This window comes from Halteromyces radiatus (genome assembly GCF_025201355.1).
Source record: "Halteromyces radiatus strain CBS 162.75 chromosome Unknown BX664scaffold_2, whole genome shotgun sequence".
In the NCBI taxonomy this organism is placed as follows: Eukaryota; Fungi; Mucoromycota; class Mucoromycetes; order Mucorales; family Cunninghamellaceae; genus Halteromyces; species Halteromyces radiatus.
The window spans coordinates 1,031,860-1,055,825 of NW_026251688.1; the positions used below are offsets into that span (position 1 = coordinate 1,031,860).

General features: G+C 33.1%; 12 protein-coding genes and 1 non-coding gene across 13 annotated transcripts; 4 read left to right on the top strand and 9 right to left on the bottom strand.

The window, feature by feature from the left end:
- Positions 1-1,138: 1,138 nt before the first annotated feature.
- Positions 1,139-1,211, top strand: BX664DRAFT_t21. Its single transcript has one exon. It is a non-coding gene; the product is annotated as a tRNA-Thr (tRNA).
- A 728-nt stretch (positions 1,212-1,939) lies between these two features.
- Positions 1,940-2,644, bottom strand: BX664DRAFT_324222 (uncharacterized protein; the record flags this gene model as incomplete). Its single annotated transcript, XM_051543799.1, has 2 exons — positions 2,110-2,644; positions 1,940-2,047 (listed from the first exon to the last, which is right to left on the bottom strand). A coding segment is annotated over exon 1 (512 nt), but the record flags the coding sequence as incomplete, so codon positions are not given.
- A 1,008-nt stretch (positions 2,645-3,652) lies between these two features.
- BX664DRAFT_324225 (uncharacterized protein) lies at positions 3,653-4,479 on the bottom strand. Its single transcript, XM_051543800.1, has one exon. The coding sequence runs from the start codon at positions 4,331-4,333 to the stop codon at positions 3,671-3,673; it is 663 nt and encodes a 220-aa protein (XP_051402776.1). The 5' UTR covers positions 4,334-4,479; the 3' UTR covers positions 3,653-3,670.
- Positions 4,480-4,543: 64 nt separating this feature from the next.
- On the bottom strand, positions 4,544-6,710 carry BX664DRAFT_382977 (terpenoid cyclases/protein prenyltransferase alpha-alpha toroid). Its single transcript, XM_051549096.1, has 11 exons — positions 6,606-6,710; positions 6,448-6,524; positions 6,232-6,396; positions 6,026-6,172; positions 5,843-5,926; positions 5,690-5,776; positions 5,483-5,612; positions 5,266-5,425; positions 5,111-5,201; positions 4,830-5,022; positions 4,544-4,774 (listed from the first exon to the last, which is right to left on the bottom strand). Exons 1-11 carry the CDS (start codon positions 6,687-6,689, stop codon positions 4,640-4,642), a joined length of 1,353 nt encoding a protein of 450 aa, XP_051402777.1. The 5' UTR covers positions 6,690-6,710; the 3' UTR covers positions 4,544-4,639.
- A 125-nt stretch (positions 6,711-6,835) lies between these two features.
- Positions 6,836-8,878, top strand: BX664DRAFT_324234 (WD40-repeat-containing domain protein). Its single transcript, XM_051543801.1, has 10 exons — positions 6,836-6,883; positions 6,947-7,097; positions 7,152-7,300; positions 7,380-7,611; positions 7,696-7,776; positions 7,879-7,957; positions 8,033-8,100; positions 8,170-8,293; positions 8,354-8,557; positions 8,624-8,878. The coding sequence occupies exons 1-10, from the start codon at positions 6,874-6,876 to the stop codon at positions 8,798-8,800; spliced, it is 1,275 nt and encodes a 424-aa protein (XP_051402778.1). The 5' UTR covers positions 6,836-6,873; the 3' UTR covers positions 8,801-8,878.
- Positions 8,879-9,276: 398 nt separating this feature from the next.
- Positions 9,277-9,985, top strand: BX664DRAFT_324236 (uncharacterized protein). The gene is made up of 2 exons (XM_051543802.1): positions 9,277-9,439; positions 9,512-9,985. Exons 1-2 carry the CDS (start codon positions 9,386-9,388, stop codon positions 9,881-9,883), a joined length of 426 nt encoding a protein of 141 aa, XP_051402779.1. The 5' UTR covers positions 9,277-9,385; the 3' UTR covers positions 9,884-9,985.
- A 420-nt stretch (positions 9,986-10,405) lies between these two features.
- Positions 10,406-12,386, bottom strand: BX664DRAFT_324239 (uncharacterized protein; the record flags this gene model as incomplete). The annotated part of the gene is made up of 2 exons (XM_051543803.1): positions 12,287-12,386; positions 10,406-12,173 (listed from the first exon to the last, which is right to left on the bottom strand). A coding segment is annotated over exon 2 (1,654 nt), but the record flags the coding sequence as incomplete, so codon positions are not given.
- A 540-nt stretch (positions 12,387-12,926) lies between these two features.
- BX664DRAFT_311483 (uncharacterized protein) lies at positions 12,927-13,409 on the bottom strand (the record flags this gene model as incomplete). Its single annotated transcript, XM_051542577.1, has 1 exon — positions 12,927-13,409. One exon carries the CDS (start codon positions 13,407-13,409, stop codon positions 12,927-12,929), a length of 483 nt encoding a protein of 160 aa, XP_051402781.1.
- Positions 13,410-13,546: 137 nt separating this feature from the next.
- BX664DRAFT_324240 (uncharacterized protein) lies at positions 13,547-14,412 on the bottom strand. The gene has a single exon (XM_051543804.1). The coding sequence runs from the start codon at positions 14,371-14,373 to the stop codon at positions 13,594-13,596; it is 780 nt and encodes a 259-aa protein (XP_051402782.1). The 5' UTR covers positions 14,374-14,412; the 3' UTR covers positions 13,547-13,593.
- Positions 14,413-14,516: 104 nt separating this feature from the next.
- On the bottom strand, positions 14,517-15,956 carry BX664DRAFT_377843 (3-methyl-2-oxobutanoate hydroxymethyltransferase). The gene is made up of 3 exons (XM_051548797.1): positions 15,729-15,956; positions 15,446-15,636; positions 14,517-15,382 (listed from the first exon to the last, which is right to left on the bottom strand). The coding sequence occupies exons 1-3, from the start codon at positions 15,925-15,927 to the stop codon at positions 14,681-14,683; spliced, it is 1,092 nt and encodes a 363-aa protein (XP_051402783.1). The 5' UTR covers positions 15,928-15,956; the 3' UTR covers positions 14,517-14,680.
- A 30-nt stretch (positions 15,957-15,986) lies between these two features.
- BX664DRAFT_274648 (cytokine-induced anti-apoptosis inhibitor 1, Fe-S biogenesis-domain-containing protein) lies at positions 15,987-17,269 on the bottom strand. Its single transcript, XM_051541253.1, has 2 exons — positions 17,095-17,269; positions 15,987-17,009 (listed from the first exon to the last, which is right to left on the bottom strand). The coding sequence occupies exons 1-2, from the start codon at positions 17,255-17,257 to the stop codon at positions 16,177-16,179; spliced, it is 996 nt and encodes a 331-aa protein (XP_051402784.1). The 5' UTR covers positions 17,258-17,269; the 3' UTR covers positions 15,987-16,176.
- A 402-nt stretch (positions 17,270-17,671) lies between these two features.
- Positions 17,672-21,797, top strand: BX664DRAFT_324245 (putative ABC transporter). Its single transcript, XM_051543805.1, has 11 exons — positions 17,672-18,053; positions 18,129-18,224; positions 18,321-18,431; positions 18,507-18,593; positions 18,672-18,731; positions 18,800-18,898; positions 18,970-19,154; positions 19,239-20,730; positions 20,792-21,247; positions 21,313-21,440; positions 21,496-21,797. Exons 1-11 carry the CDS (start codon positions 17,744-17,746, stop codon positions 21,637-21,639), a joined length of 3,168 nt encoding a protein of 1,055 aa, XP_051402785.1. The 5' UTR covers positions 17,672-17,743; the 3' UTR covers positions 21,640-21,797.
- Positions 21,798-21,963: 166 nt separating this feature from the next.
- On the bottom strand, positions 21,964-23,488 carry BX664DRAFT_355902 (diacylglycerol acyltransferase-domain-containing protein). Its single transcript, XM_051547856.1, has 4 exons — positions 23,023-23,488; positions 22,444-22,966; positions 22,330-22,374; positions 21,964-22,264 (listed from the first exon to the last, which is right to left on the bottom strand). The coding sequence occupies exons 1-4, from the start codon at positions 23,443-23,445 to the stop codon at positions 22,098-22,100; spliced, it is 1,158 nt and encodes a 385-aa protein (XP_051402786.1). The 5' UTR covers positions 23,446-23,488; the 3' UTR covers positions 21,964-22,097.
- Between the last annotated feature and the right edge of the window lie 478 nt (positions 23,489-23,966).

Consider the following 23,966-nt stretch of genomic DNA (forward strand, 5'->3'; position numbering starts at 1 on the left):
AATAAAAACTTTATTGAATAAAAAAAGTATGTAATCTAACGACTATACTAATGTATATAATAAAACCATAAAAAAAAAAAAGTCAATGGAAGAGAAAAAGAAAGAAAAAATAAAAAATAAAAAATAAAAAAAAATAAAAAGTATATGCGTATTAAAAATAATAAAAAAGGGGACTTTGAAATTTATTCTACTCTTTTTAATTTAATGAATGAAGAATGTCGATATATTTACCATATAATAATCATCATAGGGAATTAATCATATATATCGTTCAAACTGATTAGATGTACCAACAAAGAGTATACATGGTATTCAATAATCATATGATGATTAATTTTTTTTTTTTTTTTTTTGTTCAAACAGATATAAAAGAGACAAAGTTTTCAAGTGTAGATACAATAAATTGTTTTCTTTTTATTTTTAATAAAAAAACTAAGAAGAATCTCACTGACTTATTACTATTCCCATATTTTTTATTTTATTTTATCTACACACAATTTAACAAAAGTAAATAAAAGTTGTCTTGATATAAAAAGGAAACCATCGGGTAAAAATTTGAACTATGATCCCAGATCACGAGTATTTTCCTTTGTAAAGCCTAGAAGGTGGATATGAAGCCAATACTAATTGAGGACAAGTAACCGTGAACCAGAAGAACTTTGCAATATACGATAAACCAACTACCTTGTTAGTCGAACTATATTCACAAAAGTAAAAGTAAATTTTCCAAGTAAGTTGATCAGTAAAAACTAAAAAAGAATTGATTGAAAAATAAAAAAAAAAAAGGTAAGGAGAGTTGTGTTTTATAAAAAAAAAAAAGGATAATGTATATATACTACTAAACTAAATATAAATATACCGTATATAAAACTAAATGAATAATAGAACGCTGAGTAAAAAAAAAAGGAAGAGGAAGTAGAAATAAAAAAAAAAAAAAATAAAAAAAATAAAACGAATGAATGAATGAATGAAATGGGCAAAAAGAAAGAAAAGAAAAGAAAAAAAAAAGTAAATCCCCCCTCGAGGTTGAAATCTGGTAGACAGTGACGAGGTCGTACAGTCGTCCAAATTAGTAGCTATATTCAAAGTCAGACGATTAGAAATATAATGCAGTTTACGGTTTTCAGAAAACATCTACGCCTTCTTGGCTCAGTTGGCAGAGCGTCTGCCTAGTAAGCAGAAGGTCGTGAGTTCGATTCTCATAGAAGGCATTTATTTTTGATTTTTTTACCTATTGTCAGGTAACACGGTGTGTAACCATTGCTATTGTTACGTGTTGTTAGGTGATTTTTTTTTTGTTACTTGTGTTAAGTGATTTTTTGGTTTATAGGTTCAAAATTGAAAAAGTAATACGGATGATTGAAAGAGAATAAGTTGTTTAGTGAGCACCAGTACTTGATTACGCAAGCACACGTATAAGTAAAGAAATAAAATAAAAAAAAAGTAAAGTAAAGAAAAATAAAGTCTTGTTCCAAATTTGGAAAGTAGAAGAAAAGTAAAATGGCCTTGAGAGCACCCAAAATTGTTCTGACTTTAAATAGTGAACAAAGTGAGCCAATCAAAAGAGATAATCCACAAATACAATTGAGATATGATGTTAAGAAGATTTTTATTATTAAAAAATATATAAATTATTGACTGAAAAAAAAAAAAAAAAAGGAGTATTTATACTATTTTCCTGAACCTCGGTTTAAGCCTTGGTTCAGACTGATGGTCAAAAAAGTACGATGTTAAACTTTGGTAAGAAAAAATATGATGTTAAACTTGAGTAAAAAATAGTTGGATGTCACAAAGTGTGACCACGGTAAAAATATATATATATATATATATATATATATATATATTTAATTATTTTTTTTTTTAATTACTTTTTTTTTTTTTAATTACTTTTTTTTAATTTTTTTTTTTTTTTTTTTTTTTTTTTTTTTTTTTTTTTTTTTTTTTTTTTTGTTTCTTAACATCATACACCCCCGAAAAAGATGGTCCCCATCTAGTTGGCTATCCCCGGATCTGCTCTTCTGATTTTTCTGACAAATGCTGGAATACTGTAAGTAGGCATCAAGTCTTTCAATAGATGTTGAATATAGTTCCTCATTTCCTTCATATATTTTAGACGCAAGTTGTCCCACCGGTTCATCAAGATTGTCATGTAGTAGGTTGGTCACAAGTGGAAAAAGATGTTCCTTTTCTTCCTTTGCTAATTTTTGCTGTTGTTCCTTCAGTAGTGATAGTTGGTACAAATACGAAGGAATCATTATCGACAACAACTCTTTTCTATCTTCAGGATTGCACTTGAATGGCTTTGGTTGGTAAAAAGGGTTATCATACACATTCTTGTTACTGACAGTGGCGCACCCATTAATTTCACTATCTTCTGTCTTTTCTTCAGGTCCTTTGAATGTCGCTGTTTGTTCAACTTCTTCAAAAAGAGGATGCACCTCCACTGATTCTGTCCCAAGAAGGGTATGCACTTGAAACGTTTCGGGATCTAACACCGTTCGAAATTCTTCTTGCTTAGAGCCAACAGGATTATCACAAGGAAGCTGGTCCAGAAGGAAGAAATCATCAAAGCAGATAGTTTCATTGATCATTGTGAGTATGGTAATTATGTATTGATTCATTCTTTTTTTTTTTTTTTTTTTTTGTCTTTTTATAGTTTTTTTTTTTTTTTTTTTTTTTTTCTTAACAGTGCGTTAAGTGTTAGGATTTTTTTTGTTACTTGAGTGGATGATTGATTTGTAGATTGATGGATAATATCATTAATATAATAATATTAATGATGATTGATCGTAATGAGTGTTGGATTGTGTGTAGATAAAATAAAATAAAATAAAAAATATGAGACTAATAACAAGTCAGTGAGATTCTTCTTAGTTTTATTATTAAAAAGAAAAAGTTGATTATTATATCTACACTTGAAAAATTTATGTCTCTTTTATATCTGTTTGAACAAAAAAAAGATTAGTCATCATATGATTATTAAATACCATAAATACTCTTTGTTGGTATATCTGATTAGTTTGAATGATATTCATGAATAATTCCTATGATGATTATTATATGGTAAATATATCGACATTCTTCATTCATTAAATTAAAGAGTAGAATAAATTTCTATTTTCTATTTTTTATTTTTTATTTTTTATTTTTTATTTTTTATTTTTTATTTTTTATTTTTTCTTTCTTTTTCTCTTCCATTGGCTTTTTTTTTATGGTTTTATTATATACATTAGTGTAGCCGTTACTTTACATACTTTTTTTGTTGATCATCCTCTAGTTTAGTGAAAATAGTATAGGTTACATTTATTGATGATTATTATGAATAAAGAACGACGACATTTTGCAAGAAATACAATTGTATCAATCTCTCTTTTTATCTACAAGACGATTTTAATATTTTTTTTTTTTTTTTAAAAAAAAGCATGTATATTTCCCAAATATTTCAGTGTTCAATGGAATGGATCAGATCATTTGCATACAAATACAAGCACAAACACGCACATAAACTACACACGTTACCTAATGAACTAATTGTATCATTGATTTCGCCCATATATCACTTTATTCACTTTCACCTATCACATCTGTTCAAATGAAATAATTCCATAGAAACAATATCATCAAAAGGAGTTGCTGAATCAGGTATTTTATTCAAAAAAAAAAAAAAAAACTATAAAGAAGATAAAAAATCATTCAAGCCTAAATTACCACCGCCTTGTTGATCCTTGCGACTTGCCAAAAGAGATTGTAGCTGATTCTTTTTGGATTTCTTTTTTGATGGTTGAGTGCTTGGTAATGACCGTTTGTTTTGATTTGAGGTATGTGGAGTATTGATCGGTGGGGTTGGTTTGTTCATTGTATTTGGCTTGTTCTTGTCTTTGTTGTTACTGACATTGTTATTATTCTTATTGACAATGTTGTTGCTATTGTTATTTAATGGCTGTTTTCCTGGTATACTCTGTTGTCCAGTGGGAGAAACCACGCTATGTGTCGTGTTGTTCAAATGTCGTTTGAATGATCCTTTGAATTTGCGCCGGTAGTGACAGGCATGACAGGTATAGATAAGAGTATTCTTCCTATTTCTTTTTACTGCTGGTTGTGTCGGTCGACTGGAGACAAGTTCCACAGAAGTAGTGTCGCCAGCAAGATAAATCTGACCACATCGAGGACAGCTGAGACGATCCATCACCTTAGTCGCCTTGAGGCCGTATTGTCGTAAAGTATCTTGGTAATGATGCATATAAAATCTAGCTAATGTAGGACATGGAGATACCATAGCATGACTAGCTTGCATTAAGAAATCAAGACGTTGTGATTGCTGCTTTGTCGCCATGATACGGTACAGTCTTTTTGATTTAAAAGTAAAAAAAGAAAAAGAAAAAAAGAGAGAAAGAAAAAAAAATGCCTGTGACCGCCAGGATGTCTTTATAGCGGATTCAACCCCGCTGCTTGAATCTAAAGAGTTAGGTGTAAGAAAAAAAAAAAAAGATCAAAGCATCCGTCTATTTGAGAATATATATCAGCAGTCAAGAAACATAATATAAAAGAGTGATATGTTATTTTTATTCCAATAACTAAAAAGAAAATATAAGAAAAAGAGTAAGACTATAAACATCAATATATATATATATAATATAAACTATTCATCAGAATGAGTAGGTTCATCATCCAGTGGTATCAGGTCAATGATAGAATCCAATTCTTTGCCATAAAAATAAAGGATGATATTTCTTACTTTGTTCTTGGTAATATTATGAATAGGGTGTGTTGGTGCCTAATAAAAGGACCGATTAATATTTCCCAGTATAATAATCCTAATATAGATTTACCAAAAGGTTATCGAGATCGCCAACGACAATAAATTCATTTGAATATTTCCACATTAGAGACCCAAGACCACCAAAATATGGGTTTCCACCTTTGGCTTTAATAGCTTGAGCCTTTTCTTCATCTCTTTCTGCCAAGTGTTGTGAAGTAGACAATCCAGATAAGCAATAACATGTATGATAATGATCAGCGCCTCTACCATCATCATCATCATCATCAAAAAAGAAAGAAGAATCATTATATTGTTTCTAAAATTCTTTTTCCTTATCTTTTCTTTACTTACTTTCCAGGTTTATCCAGTAAACCACCGTTTTCAGATTGACAGCATAGTAAAATATATTCTTGTAAAGCTTCCCGATCAAATAAATAATCCACTATTAAAAAAAAAAAGTTTATGAATACATCTATACTTTTTTTTTTTTTTTGATGTGGTATTACATTTTTGAGTAGCATGCAGTGAAGGTTGTTGGCGTATCAATTCAGCGTTAAGTAAAGGAAAATCACCAGCACCCCAGAAAGAATAACAACCATCCACAAGTTTATTGGTTCGACCTTGAAATCCGCCTTCCAATTGCATTTGACGGTCGGTACACCATTTCTATTCACAAAATCACATATCATTAGTATAAATAAATAAATAGTAAACTAATCTTACTGCCAATTTATTCATATCCAACTTGTGCATTTCACCCAAAATTTCAATGGCTGCTAGTCCACAAAAAGTATATCCATTATGAGCCTCTTTTCCAGGGAAAGGTCCAATCCCACCTTCAAATGTTTGAGCTCTATATTTAATAATAATAATAATAAAAGAGTGTTAGTGTACTATTATTACCTGATGTATGATCTATTGTTTTTATACCTGGCAATGAAATCACCACAGTTTTCTGTCAGATCTGGGGTCAATAAATTGGTCAAGGTCGCTACTGATAGTGCACAATAAGATCCACTAAAAGAAAAAAAAAAAAGAGAGAGAGATCAATAAAAAAAACATTCAACTTTATCTTCCCATTACCGAATATCAATTTCACCACCATTATGCATTGTGAATGAGCCATCAGGTTGTTTCATTTCAAGTAAGAAACGATATAAAGCTGGTCTATAAATTTCATCCAAATGAAATGAGTAAAAAAAAAAAAAAATGAAAAAAAAAGAAAAAAAAAGAAAAAAAAAAGGATTGCGTTTAAAATCAACTTACTTATCAATCAACTCGTATGCTTGAGTTGTCCCTATAATGGCAAGTGTGTTGATAGCAGCATAAGTAGTAGCCAAATGAGGTAGTTGACCAGGACCACCACCAAACCCACCAGAAGGATGTTGACAGGTTGCTAAAGTAGAAACAGCTCTATTGATTTAAGAGGCGTTAAAGTAACAAGTTCAATGGAATTATGAGGTTGTACTTACCGAGTTTGAATGTCTTCAGACAATGGTTCTTCTAAAAGATCAAGGGAATGTAACATCCAATACATTAACCAAGGACGACTTGCATCGAGAGCCACCATCCATCTTCCCAAGTGTGTTAACCCACGTTTGAGATAGGCAATATGTTTTGCACGTTCTAATTGTACACTACAAGTGATGTTAGTCAAGTATCCATTTAATTTTGATTGATTTCTTTACCTTTCCAAGGGTTCGCGATTGACATTGTTTGGCGCATATGGTACAAAAGCTTCTAATACAAGATCTTCAGTTCGTTTCTATTATAGAACACGTTCATTCATTAAGTGTCAAACAAAAACTTATCAAGTTATATTTTTTCTCTTTTGAAGAAGTTATACCTGTTCAAAGGATGTTTCTGTTGGTAAACCATCGTCTTTAATACGTAATTGGCTTAAAGGGATAGCTTCGTTAAGTATGCCCATTGTGTGTTTTCTTTCAGAAAGAGAAAAGAAAAAAAAATCGAGAAGATACAAAAAAAATCAAAAGCGGAAATCAAATAAAAAAGAAAAAAGAAAAAGCGGACCGCATACAAAAAAAAAAAGTCGTGATCTTTTTTTTTTCTTTCTATTGTCAGTCTCGCGCGCGCTCTCTCTTTACCTTCTAACTATGGATTATAGTAAGTCAAACGATCCTTTTCTTTGTCTTGTTACTTGTATTGATTCATTATGATCTATTTTAGTACTCGAAGATTCGTCACAAGAACGTGAAAAAGTGATCAATGAAGAATACAAGTTATGGAAAAAGAATTCACCCTTTCTATATGATCTGGTCATGACAAAAGCTCTAGATTGGCCAAGTCTCACTTGTCAATGGCTTCCTGATGTAGAAGTGTAAGTAATATAAACTTTTTATTTTTATGATCTCATTGTTCCTATTGTTTCTAGGCGACCGGAAAAGAATTATCAAATTCAACGGATGATACTCGGTACACATACTAATGACGAAGAACCCAATTATTTGCAAATAGCTGAAGCACAATTACCTATTGAAGGAAAAGAATTGGATACAAGGAAATATGAAGAATTTACAAATGGTAAACAAAAAGAGTGCATGTTTTTTTGGATTGGACTTATCCATTTTTTTTCCATATGTATATACATCTATATATATAGAAATAGGAGGGTATGGTGGATACAATGATGCACATATTAAGATCACACAAAAAATTGTCCATGAAGGGGAAATCAATCGAGCAAGATACCAATACGATAATCCAAACATTATAGCAACGAAATCAAGAACAGGCGACGTATATATATTTGATAGAACAACACATGAATCATTTCCACGGGAAAATGAACCTTTTCGTCCAGATCTGATACTCAAAGGACATGATATGGAAGGGTAAGATTAAAGAAATAAAAAAAAAAAGATATAATCCAATGGTCATTTTATATCTTACTGTTTTTATATAATATATATATATAGATATGGTTTGGCTTGGAATCCACATAAGAGTTATTCCAATCATCTCCTTAGTGCTGGGTTTGATAAAAAGATTTGCCAATGGTACTTAGGGATGGAGAAAATAGGAGGGGAAAGGAGAATCATGCATTGAAAAAAGGCGGGAAACTTGTAAAAACTCAAAATCATTGATATTTTTATTTTTAGGGATATTGCTGCTGCTTCCAAAGAACATCGGGTATTAGCACCTTTAAGAATTTATTATGGACATGAATCATCAGTAGAGGTAAATAATAACAAAAAAAAAATTAAAAAAAGAGAATCAAGCTTTAAACTCACGTGGATGATTTTTGATTTCCAGGATGTAGCATGGCATATGGGTCAAGATACTTTATTCGCATCAGTGGGTGATGATAAAAAATTGATGATGTAAGTTGTGTGTTTAGAAAATGGGAGGGAAAAAAAAGGGATATCACTCATTCTTATGATGATCTATAGTTGGGATACTCGTAGCAACAAGGATACACCAGTACATCATATCCATGCACATGATGCAGAAGTCAACTGTGTAGAGTTCAATAGTGGAAATGAATGGATTTTGGCCACTGGATCAGGTGATAAGGTACCAATAGAACAAAGCTTGGAATTAAAAAAGAATTGATCTGATATTTATTGATAATAGACTGCTGTTTTATGGGATCTACGTAATATGGATCATAAACTACATACATTGAAAGGCCATCAACAAGAAATCTTTCAATTATCATGGTCACCTCATTATGAAACAATTTTAGCCACAGCCGGAAGTGATCGACGTGTCATGGTATGGGATACAGCAAGAATTGGTGATTCTGATGAATCTATGGAAGGACCTCCTGAACTTTTGGTAAAAAAAAAAAAAAAAAAAAAAAGGAAAAGAAAAACATGAAGACTTACTTTTTATCTAAACTAGTTTATGCACGGAGGTCATACAAACAAAATCTCTGATTTTAGTTGGAACCCTGCGGAACCTTGGGTAATAGCAAGTACAGCAGAAGACAATATAGTTCAAGTATGGCAATTGGCAAGCAGTATCTATGGACAAGATGATACCAAAGAAGAAGAAGAAGACAATAGAATGATAGAATGATATTTAGTTTTGATTTGTGTTGTTAGTTTTTTTTTTTTGTCCCCCAAATAAAATAAATAAAAGATCCCATGATTTGATTTACATCATAATAGACGGATAAATAGTTTTAATTTTAGATTTTATCGATGGGTTCAAAAAAACCATTATTACTTGATATAGATGTGTGAGAAGCGGGGGTCCCTACATATTTTACCAAAAGCGGTGGATTTCAGTGGCCAGTTGCCTGATAATCCAAAATAGGATGAGCCAATCAAAACCGGTTCCTGATCCCTTAATTGTTGTCGTCGTTCTCAAATAAGTTGTGTGTAAAAGTAATACATTCCAAACTAGGTAAAGCTAGCGGAGGCACAACAGATGGATGATAACGCACGGTGGAAAAAGAGTTATCTCCTTGTTTTTTGATTGGTGACAGTAAGAAAACTGGCATGATCACAATCCTTTAAAAAAAAAAAGTCAAATCGGATCTCTTTCTTTTTTTTTTTTTCTCTCTTCTTTTTCTTATTACTTTTTTAACCTTTCTACTTCTTTCTCTCTCCATTTCTTTCTTTTATTTTATTGTTTTATTTGTTCTATGATTTTATCGTCATGAGTGATCTCTCTTGGTGTACCCATTGTGACAATGCCATTAGCCAGTTTTCGGTAAAAAAAAAATAATAATAAAAAAAAAAAAGAATTATCCATCAAACTCACTCTTTCTTCTTAAAATAATAGGAATCATTGTATTGTAGTGAACAGTGCTTACGGGCTGACGCTTTGAGGAATCACCCTTTACTCGGTTATACATATCCTGAATTTGTCGATTTCCCAAGACCTAAACCAGTAGAACCAAGTATGTCACGAAGTCGAAGTAGTAGTAATATATCCACCAAAAGCTCACCTGATTCCATTCATACGATACCAACATTATCTTCTTCTCATTCCACTTGTCATTCTTCACCCACTTTATCTGCATACGATTCGACACAAACTCCTCCACTCCTTAGTCTTTCACCTACGAAAAAAACAAATCAAAAATCAATACCTTCTTTCTTATGGGTTGGTGCCACCACTGCTACCACAGCTTTATCTCTTACTCATTCTTAGTTTATCCTCCTTTTTGGTCTCCAAAACAAGGAAAATCACTCTTTGTATATAGATTTCCCCTTTATTCTTTTGTCCCTCCTTTTTTTTTATATTTCCCTCATTTTTTTTTTTTTTTTTTTTTTTTTTGGAGATAGCCTATATGATTCTTTTTTTGACTCGTGTTGATTACCTCCTCCATTCACACGCACCTTTTTTTTTTGATTCCCCGTGCCACCTAAAAAAACAATTCATCCAAGAAAAATAAAATAAAATCATATACCCTTCCCCTCTCCTTTTATATAATAAACATATAAATCATTGTCTTGAATATTTTTTTTTTATTTCTATTTATTTTTTGTAATAAAGAAAATCAACCTTTTTTTTTTAATGCCTTTTTTTTGATACATTCCTTATCTATCCATATCATAACAAATAACCGTCATCAATATGACATCATTGTTCCCCCCCTCTTCTTCTCCTCCTTTTGTCTTAAAAAAAAAAAAAGAGACACCTACCCCCATTCCAAAAAAAAATAAAAAACGATTGGACAAAAAAAAAAGCACCAATAGGGTAACCAGGTTTTTATTTCAATTGTTGTGTAACTATTCTACTACGAACCAACGAGAACCAACATAATCCCTATACCAATGTTCCACAAGTGATAATACCCTTTCATCCGTTGTTGTTTCTTCATCATGCCAAGTTTGATCAATATGAATCAATGTAGTCCATCCATTCGCTACACCATCGGCTATCATGACCAAAGGTTCTTCTTGTTCTCCATCTAATAAAACCTTGAGTGAAGATGATGTCAATGTCACTGCATTATTGGATAATGCATGATACTGTGGAATCGCCAATTTCATCGATGAGGACGATGATGATGTTGATGCTGTAGATGATGGTGAGGAGATATGTTGTATGTGCTTTGATACTATTGTTAGATCATTTGGAGCCATTACTTTCATGGTGGGTGATGATGATTCAAATGATCCAAATGATGATGGTCTGGTGGCTACAATGGCCGTTTTAGATAAAGATCGAGGTCTAAGAATATGTTCCGTTTCCATTTCTGATGTGGTTGGTTTTGATTGTTGTGTTCGTTGTCGATAATAATAAGGTGGTGCACATAATGCTAAATAGCCTGCCTTCTTTGATCGTTCAATAGAACCAGCTTCAGAAAGTAGTGAAAGTCGATCGATGACATCCTTCTCCCCTTGTTTCAAATTATCTGTGGAATGGCGAGATGATATTGCTGATAAGGATGCTGTTGATGGTGATTTTTGTTTGATGGGAAGCGATATGGAGGAAGCTCTTGATGTTGATGGTGATGTTGACATCTGAGATGAAGGTCGTGGTGATGAAAGTGGTGAAGTAGGTACTTGTCGAACGGATGTTGTATGGCCAGTGAAATGATCATAACGATGTCGCATGGTACGTCCAAGTTTTTTCGAATGTCGAGCAAGTCGTAAAAGTGATGGATCGCTTGATGATGTGTCTTTAGAGGAGTGTCGACTGCATGGATGTGCTTTCAATTCCAAGGAGCCATGACGAGATTGCAAGCTACTTTCAGTTGTGGAAAGACTGGATACAATGGAAGCTGGTTGTTCAGTTGTCCTTGTCATCATGGGATGCTTGTTTTTCTTGGTATCGTATGATCGTCGTGCGCCCTCCCCAATAGAATGTCGATGTACCACAGGAACCGTTGGAGGAACTGTCAAGAAATCTTGATGACTTGAAGTTGTTGCTTCTTGTTCTTGAATTGTATCCACACTTTGCAAACGTACTGCTGGTACTGCTGGACTTGATCTTTTGTTGCTGCTGTTTTTACTTGATATTTCCGAAGTCGCAATTGAAGATAATGTATTCTGACTAGTATTGTTGGTTGGTAGACTTGATATGGTATGAGATGGAAATGAGATGGTCGAGGTTGAGTCACAAGGAGCAACTCGTTTGGTCATTCGGCATACTTTTGTTAGAAAACAATGAATAGTCATGGCAAGCCATCGGTAGCGATATGGATCAATTGTATCTCGTGCCGTGATACGAGGAAGGGACAAAATAGGTCGATGTCTATTATTGGGTATATCATCCAAATTGTTGGCAGGTACTATAGCTTGACTGGCATGAAATAAGCGTATACCGGCTCCATTAGCAGAATTGTTTCTCTCGTCAGGAGGCTTTTCTTCTGTTGTTTCCTTTGGCGGTAGGTTGTATTCATCCACATAAGTTTTTCGTAGGTAACTTCCAAATCGTTGCATTGTATATATTACAGCAGGATCACTGAAATAGATCAAACTAACCAGTACACCTAAAAAAAAAAAAAAAAAAGAGTAGTATCAGTTTTTGTCGTCAACTTGCCAATTCTTTTTTTTTTTTTTTTTCATTATATGTATATTTTTTTTACCTTAAGTATATTTTTACCTTGTAAGTTTGTAATAACACCTCCAACAACAAGAGCATAGTAATTTACTGGAATGCCTACTAAATTGTTGAAACCAGCAACCAAGAGCCATATTTTGCAAAAAAGTGGTACTAAAGAAAAAAAAAAAAAAAAAAAGAAAAAAAACAAAAATATAGAAGAAAGATCAGCGGTAGTTGAAATAGCCAAGCATAATAATAAATCCCTTCATCTAATTTACCGAAAGAATAACTTGTAGATCGAATAATCACATTACGAAAAGTTTTGATAGGATCTACAGGACCTCTATGACTTGATTTTTTAGTAGAGAGACCAAAATGTTGATAGTTTTGAGCATATCTCACTGAGGTTTCTACAAAATTATATCGTTCCATTTTGTATCGGATGACAAGAATCAATGAACAAACAGCAGCAATAAAGATAGGCACCATCAACATTGTATAATACCAAATCTAATATCTTAAAATGAAATATAATGAATCCCACTCCTTTTTTCATTCAAATAATCCGATATATTTTATTAGACTTGCCCATTTAAACCTATGTAATTGTTTATTTCCGAAGTAGAATTGTAACCTATCAAAAAAAAAAAAAAAAAAAAGAATGAGAAGATGATCATCTCTATTTTATATCATTATGTATTTACCAACAATGATAAGTCTCTGGATAAGGAGAAAGATTACTCCAAATAGTAACGATATTCACCACCACACTATAAATAAAGATCACTATGTAGTAGTATTTCTCCAGTTTAAGTGGTTCGTGAACATGAATCACAAGGACACATACTGAATGAACACCCACCATGGCTAAAACACATGGTGAAGTTACATCCGTCAAGCCTACAAAGAATGCACAAGCTGTACATGCTCTTGTGTTAGCAGGAATATACATGGCTAGACGAAAAGCACCATGAACTAACTCAACAGCACACGCTAGGGTGATCAGTCGAAGGGTTACACGATTGATTTCCACAGCTTGAAAATAAGACATAATGCTTTGACAGATGATCACCGTAAGTGTAGATGCCATGGAAAGAGAAGTAGTGGTGGGCAAGATAATACTATATGTGTGCCAATAACTGGGATCAATCAATACTGTGCCATTAGGATCCAGACTTGACATTGAATGACGATGATAAAAAAAAAAAAGACAAGGTTTATCGGGAAGAAATTAAAGAAAAAAAAAAAGGTATACCATCCTTTCTCAAATCACATTCCAAACAAAATAAATAATAATAATAATAATAAAATACAAATCCATTTTTTATTTTTTTTTTTTTATTTTCTAATCTAATTCTAATAATCTATCATTTCTTTTGTTCAAATTGCATCATACAGTTTGCACCAGAGAGAGTAGGAGGTTTTGCCAGTTTGTACGCATTCAATTGTTGTTGAACTTGAGCAATGACTTGTTGTTGTGTTTCCTTATCAACTCTTTTCTGACCTTTTTTATAGACAATCTCGATCTTGACCTTGTTCCCCTTATCTAAGAATTGAATAGCCTTGCCTAGTTTGTGACCCATATCATGTAAACTAACGTTCCATCCAAATACAATTTCCTTGGTGATTTGTTCCGAGCTGACAGTTTTCTTCTTCTTATTGGCTTTTTGCTTATCAAATAAATGTTTCTTTTCAAACAAACGACACACAGGTGGTTTGGCAGTAGGATCCACTTCCACCAAGAAATAAAGTTGGCGATCAAATGACTGTAATGTACTTTCCAATCGTTGTCGTTGATGTACTTGACCTTCCTGATCTACAAATGTTATCCATCGACTAGTAATTTCTTCGTCTCGTCGTGAACGTCCTGTTCCTACTGCCGCTGGTTTTCCTTTTGTTGATGTTGTTGCTGATGGGATGGTTGGTTTGGATGATTTAACATCGGTTGTAACTTGAAATAAGTCCTTTACAGCGGCTAAACGACTTCCATTGGATATTGATGATTTATTCTTGTTGTTCATATGAAGTTTGCTTGGTGGTGGTCGAAAGACAGATGCTGTACTATAAGAACTAATAAAAGTTGGTTTACATCTTATAATATTCAATCTAGAACATAAACAAATGGATTGAGATAGTGAACGTTGCATGGTATAATAAAACAACAATCAACAACAAGAAAAAAAAAAGAGTGAAGAAGAAAGAAAGGAAAAAAAAAAGAGTCAACCTAGAAAATAAATATGCAAGGCTCTTTTTTTTTTTTTTTTTTTTTTTTTTTGGAAGAGCGGTCACTGGGCAATTCATCCACTCAAAAAAAAGGTTACACTAACAAATCAAAGATATGAATCAAAATATAATGTCTATTTTATTCAAATAAGCAATTACAAAAAAAAATAAAGGGAGAATAAATATAGGGAATATAAAAAAAAAAGAAAACACAGAATACAAAATAACTAATTATCCATGATGAGAAACAACGGATGATTCTTTTTCTTGATCTTGATTATAATTGACAGAACGCCAGAACTTGTCCAACTGAGCTTGATCAATAGGATAAGTGTTGACAGGAGCAGGAAATTGTTTTGTCTTGACATCCAGATGATATTGTTGAAGAGCTTGAGTCATGATTTGATTAAGATTACAATATTGTTTGGTGAATTTGGGTACAAAGCGATCAAACAAACCTAAAGCATCGTTCATGACAAGAACTTGACCAGAACATTGAACGCCAGCACCAATACCGATGGTAGGAACAGATAATTGTTGAGTGATATAATGAGCAATTTGAGCAGGCATGGCTTCCAGTACTACCGCGAATGCACCTGCCTCTTGTACGGCTAAAGCATCTTCCACCAGTCCCATGGCTTGTTTTGCTGTCTTTCCTTGTACACGGAACCCACCCAGAGCTGATTGACGTTGAGGTGTCAAACCAATATGTGCCATCACAGGAACACCTACTGTGGTAATACGTCGAATGGTTTCTGCCATTTCCTTGCCCCCTTCCAATTTCACTGCTTCCATGTTGCCTTCTTTTAAGAATCGTAGTGACGCTCGCACAGCTTCTTCAGGACTGACTTCATAACTTCCATAAGGTAAATCTGCCACAAGAAAAGGTGCCTTACTTCCTCTTGCCACTGCTCGACAGTGGTGTAGCATTTCCTATCAAAAAAAAGGAATAAGTATCATGTTTATTACTTTTCTTTTTATTTATTTATTGATTACTTCTACTGTCAAAGGATTGGTAGAATCATAACCCAAAGCTACCATAGCAAGAGAATCCCCTACAAGACAAATATCAATTCCAGATCGATCTACCATTAAACCAGAAGGATAATCTTGAGCTGTCATCATGGAAATAGGTTCTCCATGTTTATACATCCGATTGAGACTCTTGATGGTCACTTTGCTTCGTCCTAGTCATTATATAAAAGAATAAAGTCAATAAATAATAATAATAGGACCCCTCTTTGAATTGATTTGTTTAGGTGACACTAAAAAAACTTACGTTGTACGGAGGCATGGGCAGCATCTGTCTCCAAAGGCGGAGGACTTGAGTAATAACGTGGAGCAGTCATGTGAGGGACCGCAGTTGAAGCAGTAATTTTACAAAAACTTTTTGACGGGTAAGAATGGGATAAGATTGGTAACCAATATGGTTGTTGTAAAGCCTTTTTCATAAAAGGAGATCGGATGATAGAAGACATGACAGATTTTTTTATATGAAAAAAAAAAAAAAAAAAAGAAAGAAAAGAACCAAAAAAAAAAAAAAAAAAGAAAGAGATTTTGACTTTATTAAAAAAAAAAGGGAGAAACCAACCAAAAAAAAAAAAAAAATAATTTGTATTTTTTCTTTGTCAGCCAATGAAGACAAATGAGGGAATAGCCAGAATCAAACACCGTCCAACATTTCAAATCATGACCTTGTTCCATTGTAAATTTTGAATATTAAAAATCTAAATATCATCTTGACCAAACATACCACCTAATGAAACCTTTTCTCCTTCATTAAAAGCAGGCATACCAAGATAAGGACAAGTAGAACATCGGAATGCATCACCTAAAGCACAACTACCACAACCACCTACTTTCTTTGGAGTAGGATCTACTTCGATCACTTCATCATCCATGATATCATCTGTCAAATCCAATGAGACCACACCAGCATTTTCAGCTTCTGCACGACCACATACACAATTCTTACAAGCTTTTCTTCGTCCAGCACCATCCATTTCACAATCATCAGGTCGTATTAAAGATGCCTTGGAAGGTTTAATCTTGTCTTCTTCATCTAATAATGCTTCATCATCTTCCATATCATCATCATCATCATCATTGGTATTGATTGTCCATACAGATGGTTTCTTGTTCTTGTTACCAAAATTTAATTTGATTTTTTGTCCTACTTCATAATTGGGTTTTTGTGCTAATATATGAACCACACCAAACTTGCCAGATAATCGATTCACACCTTGTTCCACTCGAGACGCATTACCACCCCATAGTTGGAAAAACTTGACAAGTTGATCATCTGATACAGGTGCACATGTTGATTGAATATTAATGAAACCAGCTAGTTTTAACATGGACACAAGATCTTGTTCTTTACGACTAATAGGTGATACAGTATTGCTGAGATCTTGTAATAAAACAGGTTCGTCTAATGCCAAGTGACCACCAGCTGCTAAGATTCGTAAATAACAAGAGATCATGTCAGGTGAATGTACTGATACTGATGGTGAGAAAGTATTTGAATAGATCTTGTTATAACTTGAATTCTTAAGAGGAGCTATATATATATATATAGAAAAAGGTGAGAAACTATTCTTTCTTTTTTTTTCTTTAAAATAATATAAGAAAGATATATATATTACCATCGACTACTCTTTCAAGTGCTTCAAAGGCAACCGAACCAGTCGAGCCAATATTTTGTTGTGTTGATGTTTTCACCTTGATAAAGTCATCTTGATTAATAGATAAAGGTGCTGTAAAAAGAATTTGTTCCCCAGGTTGATGTTCAGTAACAGAAGATACCATTATTTGTTATATATTATAGAAAGGGAGAAAGAGAAAAAGAAAGAAAAGAAAGAAATAGAAAAAAAAAATTGTATATAGTCATTGCTGACCAATCAGACTGTGTTCCATCTGTGTGCTTATCTTTTTTGATTTTTCAATATCCGAACTGATCTTTCGAGAAGATCATCTATGACTTAATAGTCATAAGAACATTTATCACATTACTTCTTGAATAATAAAATTATATATAAATATAACTTCTTTTTTTTTTCTGTTTAATAAAAAAAAAGATGAATATAGTAGTTTGTTGGATGCAAAGTTCAAGATGGTCATGCACAAACGAAAATAGGTTATGATTGGTCAATATTCTATCTCCGTAAACTCTTTATTCTCATCGGTTTTTTTTTTCTCTCTCTCTCTCTCTCACTCTTTTGTTTCTATTATTGTTTTTTTTTCCTTGTTTTTTTCCTTGTAATATATATATATATATATATAATTACTTTTAATATGAGGATGAAGTACCATTCTCTCTTACTAAGTTTTATTTATTGGACTTTGTCAATATCTGCTACTGAACAACATCAATATAATGAACTCGATTTATCTTTACCATTTACACCTGTTATATCTTCTCCTTATCTTATGACAACAACTCCAAACAAAGGAAAAGATGGAGATGGTAAATGTCCTGAATGTCCTGCTTGTTTTAACTGTATGTTACCTGGTTTTGAATGTCTTCATTTTGCCAACTGTAGCGAATACAATGGAAAGTGCAATTGTCCTCCTGGTTTTGGTGGTGACGATTGTAAACAACCTCGTAAGTCAAACAAAGAAAACGTGCTTTTTTTTTTATGCAACTCATCTATTGTTCTTTTCAAATATATATATATAGTATGTGGTGGTTTAGGTGATGGTAGAAATAGATATCCAAGACAAAATGGTACTACGTGTGATTGTCCTGAAGGTTGGGAAGGTATTAACTGTAATGGTAAGTGACATAAGAAAAAAAAAAAGATGAAACTTTTAGGGGAATCTATTGAAACATGGTTCTTTTTTTTTAAAAAAAAAACAACAATAATAATAGTATGTACTCAAGATTCTGTATGTGATCCTTTGGTTCCTACTGGTCAAAATGGTACTTGTTATCGAGGTGGTTTGGCCGTATTTGAAAATCATCAAATGTGCAATGTGACAAGTAAGTCGAAAAGAAAAAAAATGGATGAATAGGTGACATAAGCTCATCTTTTTTTTTTTCTTATTGATTTCATAGATCGAAAAATTATTGAACAGCTAAAGGACCAAATTCCTCAAGTGACCTTTTCTTGTGATCGACGTCAAGAAACTTGCGATTTTCAATGTAAATGATAAATAAGATTTTTATTAACCGATGATTTACCATTTCTCTTTCTTTTTCTTTTTTTTCTCTTTTTGTTAGTCTGGGTGGATGAAGTGGAATCCTTTTATTGTCATTTGGATACTTGTCAATTTGATCAAGGTAAAAATAAAACATTCAAGAAAAAAAAAAAGAAATAGACTTACTTTTTTTTTTTTTTAAATGATCAGTTTATGATTATGATCGAAATTCAACAAAATACAAATGTGAAAATATCAATTGTCGTTGTATCAAGGATGAGTTTTTATGTGGAAAGGATGGTTCTGTTGGTATGTAAAAAAAAAATAATAATAAACGAATGGATTGTATGGTATTGATATGATGATTTATAATTTATTAGATCTTACTGATATGCTAAAGGATGAAATTCAAGGACCAGCAACCTTCAACTGTGTTGGCCCTCAATGCTTATTCTCTGAACCAGCTATGGATGATTTGATTTCTGCTATTTTTGGTGATGATTCCATCTTTTTGAATTGTAATTCTGGTGAATGTTTACATTATACAATGGTGCCTGGTTTTGATGTAAAAGAATACACATTGAGATTGTTTATGAAAAATCCACTGATGATCTTTTCTTTTTTTTTTTTTTTTTATGTTTAAATATAGCGACCTGAACGGCCTATCAATTGGATTATGATTGTGAGTGGGATTGCTGGTGTAGCTGTATTTTTGATCATTATCTCTATGGTTGTTACTTATTTTGCCAAGAAATCATCAAGCAATGCTGGTCAATATATTCAGTTGGCAGATGATGAAGCAGGAAAACTTATGGCTGAGCATACTCCGACAAGTTTGATTTTTGATGGTATCTCTTATAATGTGGATGGACTTGATATTCTTGAAAATACGACTGGTATGGTTCGTCCTGGTGAAGTCATGGCTATTATGGGACCTTCTGGTGCTGGAAAAACAACGTTACTTGATATTTTGGCTAATCGAACCAAATCAGGCACGGTATCTGGTCAAGTACTTGTAAATGGTCATCAACTTTCTCCTCGTCAATACAAAAGTTTGATTGGTTATGTGGATCAAGAAGATACCATGATTTCAACATTGACTGTATACGAAACTATTTTATATTCGGCTTTGTTACGACTTCCACGTTCTATGAGTACGGCTGCCAAGAAATTCCGAGTGATGGAGGTGATGCAAGAATTAGGTATTGATACAATCAAGGATTCTCGAATTGGTCATGCTGGACATCGTTCTATCAGTGGAGGTGAACGTAGAAGAGTGGCTATTGCTTGTGAACTGGTGACATCTCCGTCTATTCTCTTTTTGGATGAACCCACTAGTGGACTGGATGCCTACAATGCTTATAATGTGGTAGAATCTCTAGTGACTTTGGCCAGAGAATATAACCGTACTGTTGTATTTACCATTCATCAACCTCGCTCCAATATTGTGACCTTATTTGATCAACTTGTTTTACTTGCCAAAGGACGTGTGATTTATTCCGGACCTCAAGTTCGTGCTCAATCTTATTTCAGAACTATCGGTTACCCTTGTCCTCCTGGATTCAATATTGCTGATTTCTTGGTGGATTTGACCATGCAACCTGTGGAACCTCGACAACAGACCATTCAAGATGAAGATATTTTAGATACCCCTCGTCAGCAACAATCTCAACTCTTTAATGCCAATACTACTCTCTATCATGATGATTTGGAAAACACAAGTGAACAGTGGGCGGCAGAATTAGGAGCTAGGCAACAAAGATCATCACCAAATGCATCAAGACGCAACAATAATAACAAGAATATGGATGTAGTGGTGATGGATGGTGGCGATTCCTCATTGTATCAAGTAGATAAAAATGGTGTATCAGTACACATTCGACGACTTGTGGATGCTTATCAACATAGTGCAGTGGCGGCTACAGTGCGTGATCATATTGAACGATTTGTTGCGGCAGCTTCAGGTACTCCAGAAGAAGCAGAACAAAGTGGATTAGAGTCTGCTCCTGTTCCTATTTCAACTCATGAACGACCTGGTTGGCTTACTCAATTCCGTATCCTTGCTGATCGTACTTTCAAGAATCTCTATCGAAACCCTATGTTGATGTTTACACATTATGCCATTGCTGTCGTACTTGCTTGTAAGTGAGCTCTATATAGTAATGATTTATTTGACTCACTTTTTTTTTTTTTTACCTTTAGTGATTTGTGGAGGTTTATTCTATCAGGTATCCAATACCATTGCAGGTTTCCAAAACCGAATGGGTATGTTTTTCTTTTTTGAAGCATTACTTGGGTTTATGTGTTTGACATCACTACAAGTGTTTTCAAGCGAACGTATCTTATTTGTTCGTGAACGTGCCAATGGTTATTATTCACCAGCAACCTACTTTTTATCCAAGGTATTATTTGATATCATTCCTCTTCGGGTAGTACCTCCGTTGATGATGGGTCTGATATCGTACTACATGGTGGGTTTAGTCGAAGGTGTTCCTGAATTCTTGAAGTTTTTATTGGTCTTGGTCTTGTTCAACCTGACTGCTGCTGCTTGTTGTCTTGCTATTGGAGTTGTCTTCAAAAATCTATCCATGGCTAACTTACTTAGTTGTATGGTCATGTTGTTCTCCATGTTATTTGCCGGTTTATTACTCAACAAAGGTAAATTATACAAAAAAAAAAAAATTATTTATTTGTTTTCTTTTTATTCACTTTTTCTATTTTAGAATCCATGTCTCCTTATTTTGGTTGGCTCAAATATCTATCCTTTTTCAATTATGCATTGGAAGCTCTCTTGGTGAATGAAATGCTTTATCTTCAATTGGTAGAAGAACGTTATGGATTGAACATCGATGTAAAGTTATATATATACATAAAATTTGAAAGATACTGACTTTTTTTTTTTTTAGGTTCCTGGTGCTACCATTTTGTCTACATTTGGATTCAATGCAAAGAATTATTGGCCTGATGTGATTCGATTGGCATCCATGTTCTTATTCTTTATTGCCTTTGCCTTTATTTGGCTTGTTCTTTTTGTCAAGGAAAGACGATAGACTTTTATATTTTGTAGTTTATAATTATTATTTTTTTATTTATGAGGGGGTAGTTTTATACTATAGTATATACTTTTTTTTTTGTTTTGTCTTCTGTGGGATGTGGATGTTTTTTTTTTAGTTTGGATGAAATGTATTTTTTTTTCTTTTTTTTTTTTACAAAATAAATTTGAAGTAAGTTTATGTCTATAAATAATACGTATACGCTTGTGTTTGTTCATTTTCCTTACAAAAGATCACATGGAAGAGATATTATCATGCAACCTACCCCGTTGATCGGATAATGAAAAGTTTAATGAATGTTGAACAATTGAAGAAGATGGATTGATAAGATATAGGACATGAGAAGTTTTTTTTTATTATTATTTTTATTTTATTTGCATGTGCATACATTTCAATTGATGGAATAAAAATAAATTCTATTTTTTTTTTTTAAACTAAGAATAATATCATGATGACTATTCTATGATGCGTAAATCTTGTATCCGGTCCTTCGCGTAAACATCCTTGTATTTATCATAAATAGCTTGTAATTCATCAATGTAAGCAGTTTGAACAGTCAATAATTGTTCTTGAGTAGGTTCAACACCAGGTTCAAGTGTGGGTACAGGAATAGGTTTGCCAACTAATAATAAATCATTCAATATCAGAACTTGCCCTTTCTCTATCATGATTTTTTTTTTAACTTACCAACAGTAACAATAGGATGTCTAAAGGGAATAATGCCAACGTCATCTAGAGATTCCAATAATAATAATAATAATTAATAAAAGGATATACTTTTTTTTTCTTCTTTTTACTTACAGTTGAAGATACCGCGGGCATGGAAGAGAGGCATAGTGAAACCTAATACATGTTGCATTCGTTTTTGAATCTTCCATACAGTTGATCCTTTACAATTATCCATTTGTTCATAAATATCATTTTCACCAAAGGAGAAGGTAGGTACCAAAGAAGCTTGATGAAGAATGGCCAAACGAATAAAACCCAATCGCTTTTTCAATGTCAAATCGGCAATGCCAGGACGTGCACTTAAAGATTCAGCAGCACCACCTACAACAATGACAATAGATCGACCTGGACCAGATGCCAGTATATTTTCACAAGAGTTACGAGACACAGCAGCTATACCAAGAGACATGATGATATCACGATAAAAGGGTAACTTGAAATTGGAAACCAAAGTCAATAAAGAAGGCTTGATGCCTGGGAATAATTCACTGAATCCTGTTGCTTCCGTTGCAAAGTTACCAAATGCACCCATGGAGATTATACCATGTGGATGATATCCAAACACATAATTCTTTGAAGGATCCAAATCAGCTTCCTAAATAATGGGAATGTTAAAATGAAGTATCTTTTTCCTTTTTTTTTATTATTTACCTTGACTAATGAAATGGGATAATAATCAACAAAGTATTTCCAGATACGTAAATGTCTTGTCCATTCCAATCTTCTTCCACCATTTTCAGGTGCCTTGTCCAAATAGATAAAAGTAACATAGGCGATGACCAAAGGCCACAAAAAAGGAACAAGGAGAGCGTAAGTAAAGACTGATAAACAAATCAAAAGAAGACTAATATAAAAGAGAATGGCGGCCATCTGTAATCGTCGAGTTAAAGGGATTTTGAGTGGAGCCCAACGTACATGATGTTCTTTTTTGGTGGTTGTATCTTCTTCAGTGCTCACTTTTCCTTTTTCACTTGGAGGAGGTGTGCTTTCCACAACAGTATCTTTATGTAGAAGTTCTTCTTTTTGTTGTTCTGATGGTGGTTGATCTTTTTCGTTTGGAGGAGTGGCTGACATGAGAAGAGTTTTCTGCTATTTTTTTTTAAAAAAAAAAGGTGTAAGAAGAAAAAGAAAAATGAAAAAAAAAAATCTCGGCGAAAAGCATTCCAAATGTAATTTTTTTTCCTTTACTTCTTCACGTGGGACATATTTTTGAAATTCCGTTCACAATCATAAAGCAATCTGATTATCTTTTTCCCTCTTTCTTTTTTCCCTTCTTGCTTTGTCATGACCAGCAAGTTGATTATTCTCTCACTATTTTGATATATTTTTTTTCTTTGGTTTTACGTTGTAAGCAAATATGTCGTACAATATCTATATTATATGACATTATTGTCAACACTGTCATATTTGGTCGCCTTGTTTCGTATCTATCAACATATCTCACCTTGTAGTCAGTATCAAATCATTGTCCTCATCAGCGTCCTCTTAATACACCGCTCTCTATGTACTCTGATTTTTTTTTTACATCTATTTATGATATAGTGTACTTATTTTGACCAGTGTATTCAGTAAGTAGAAAGTCAAAAAAAAAAAAA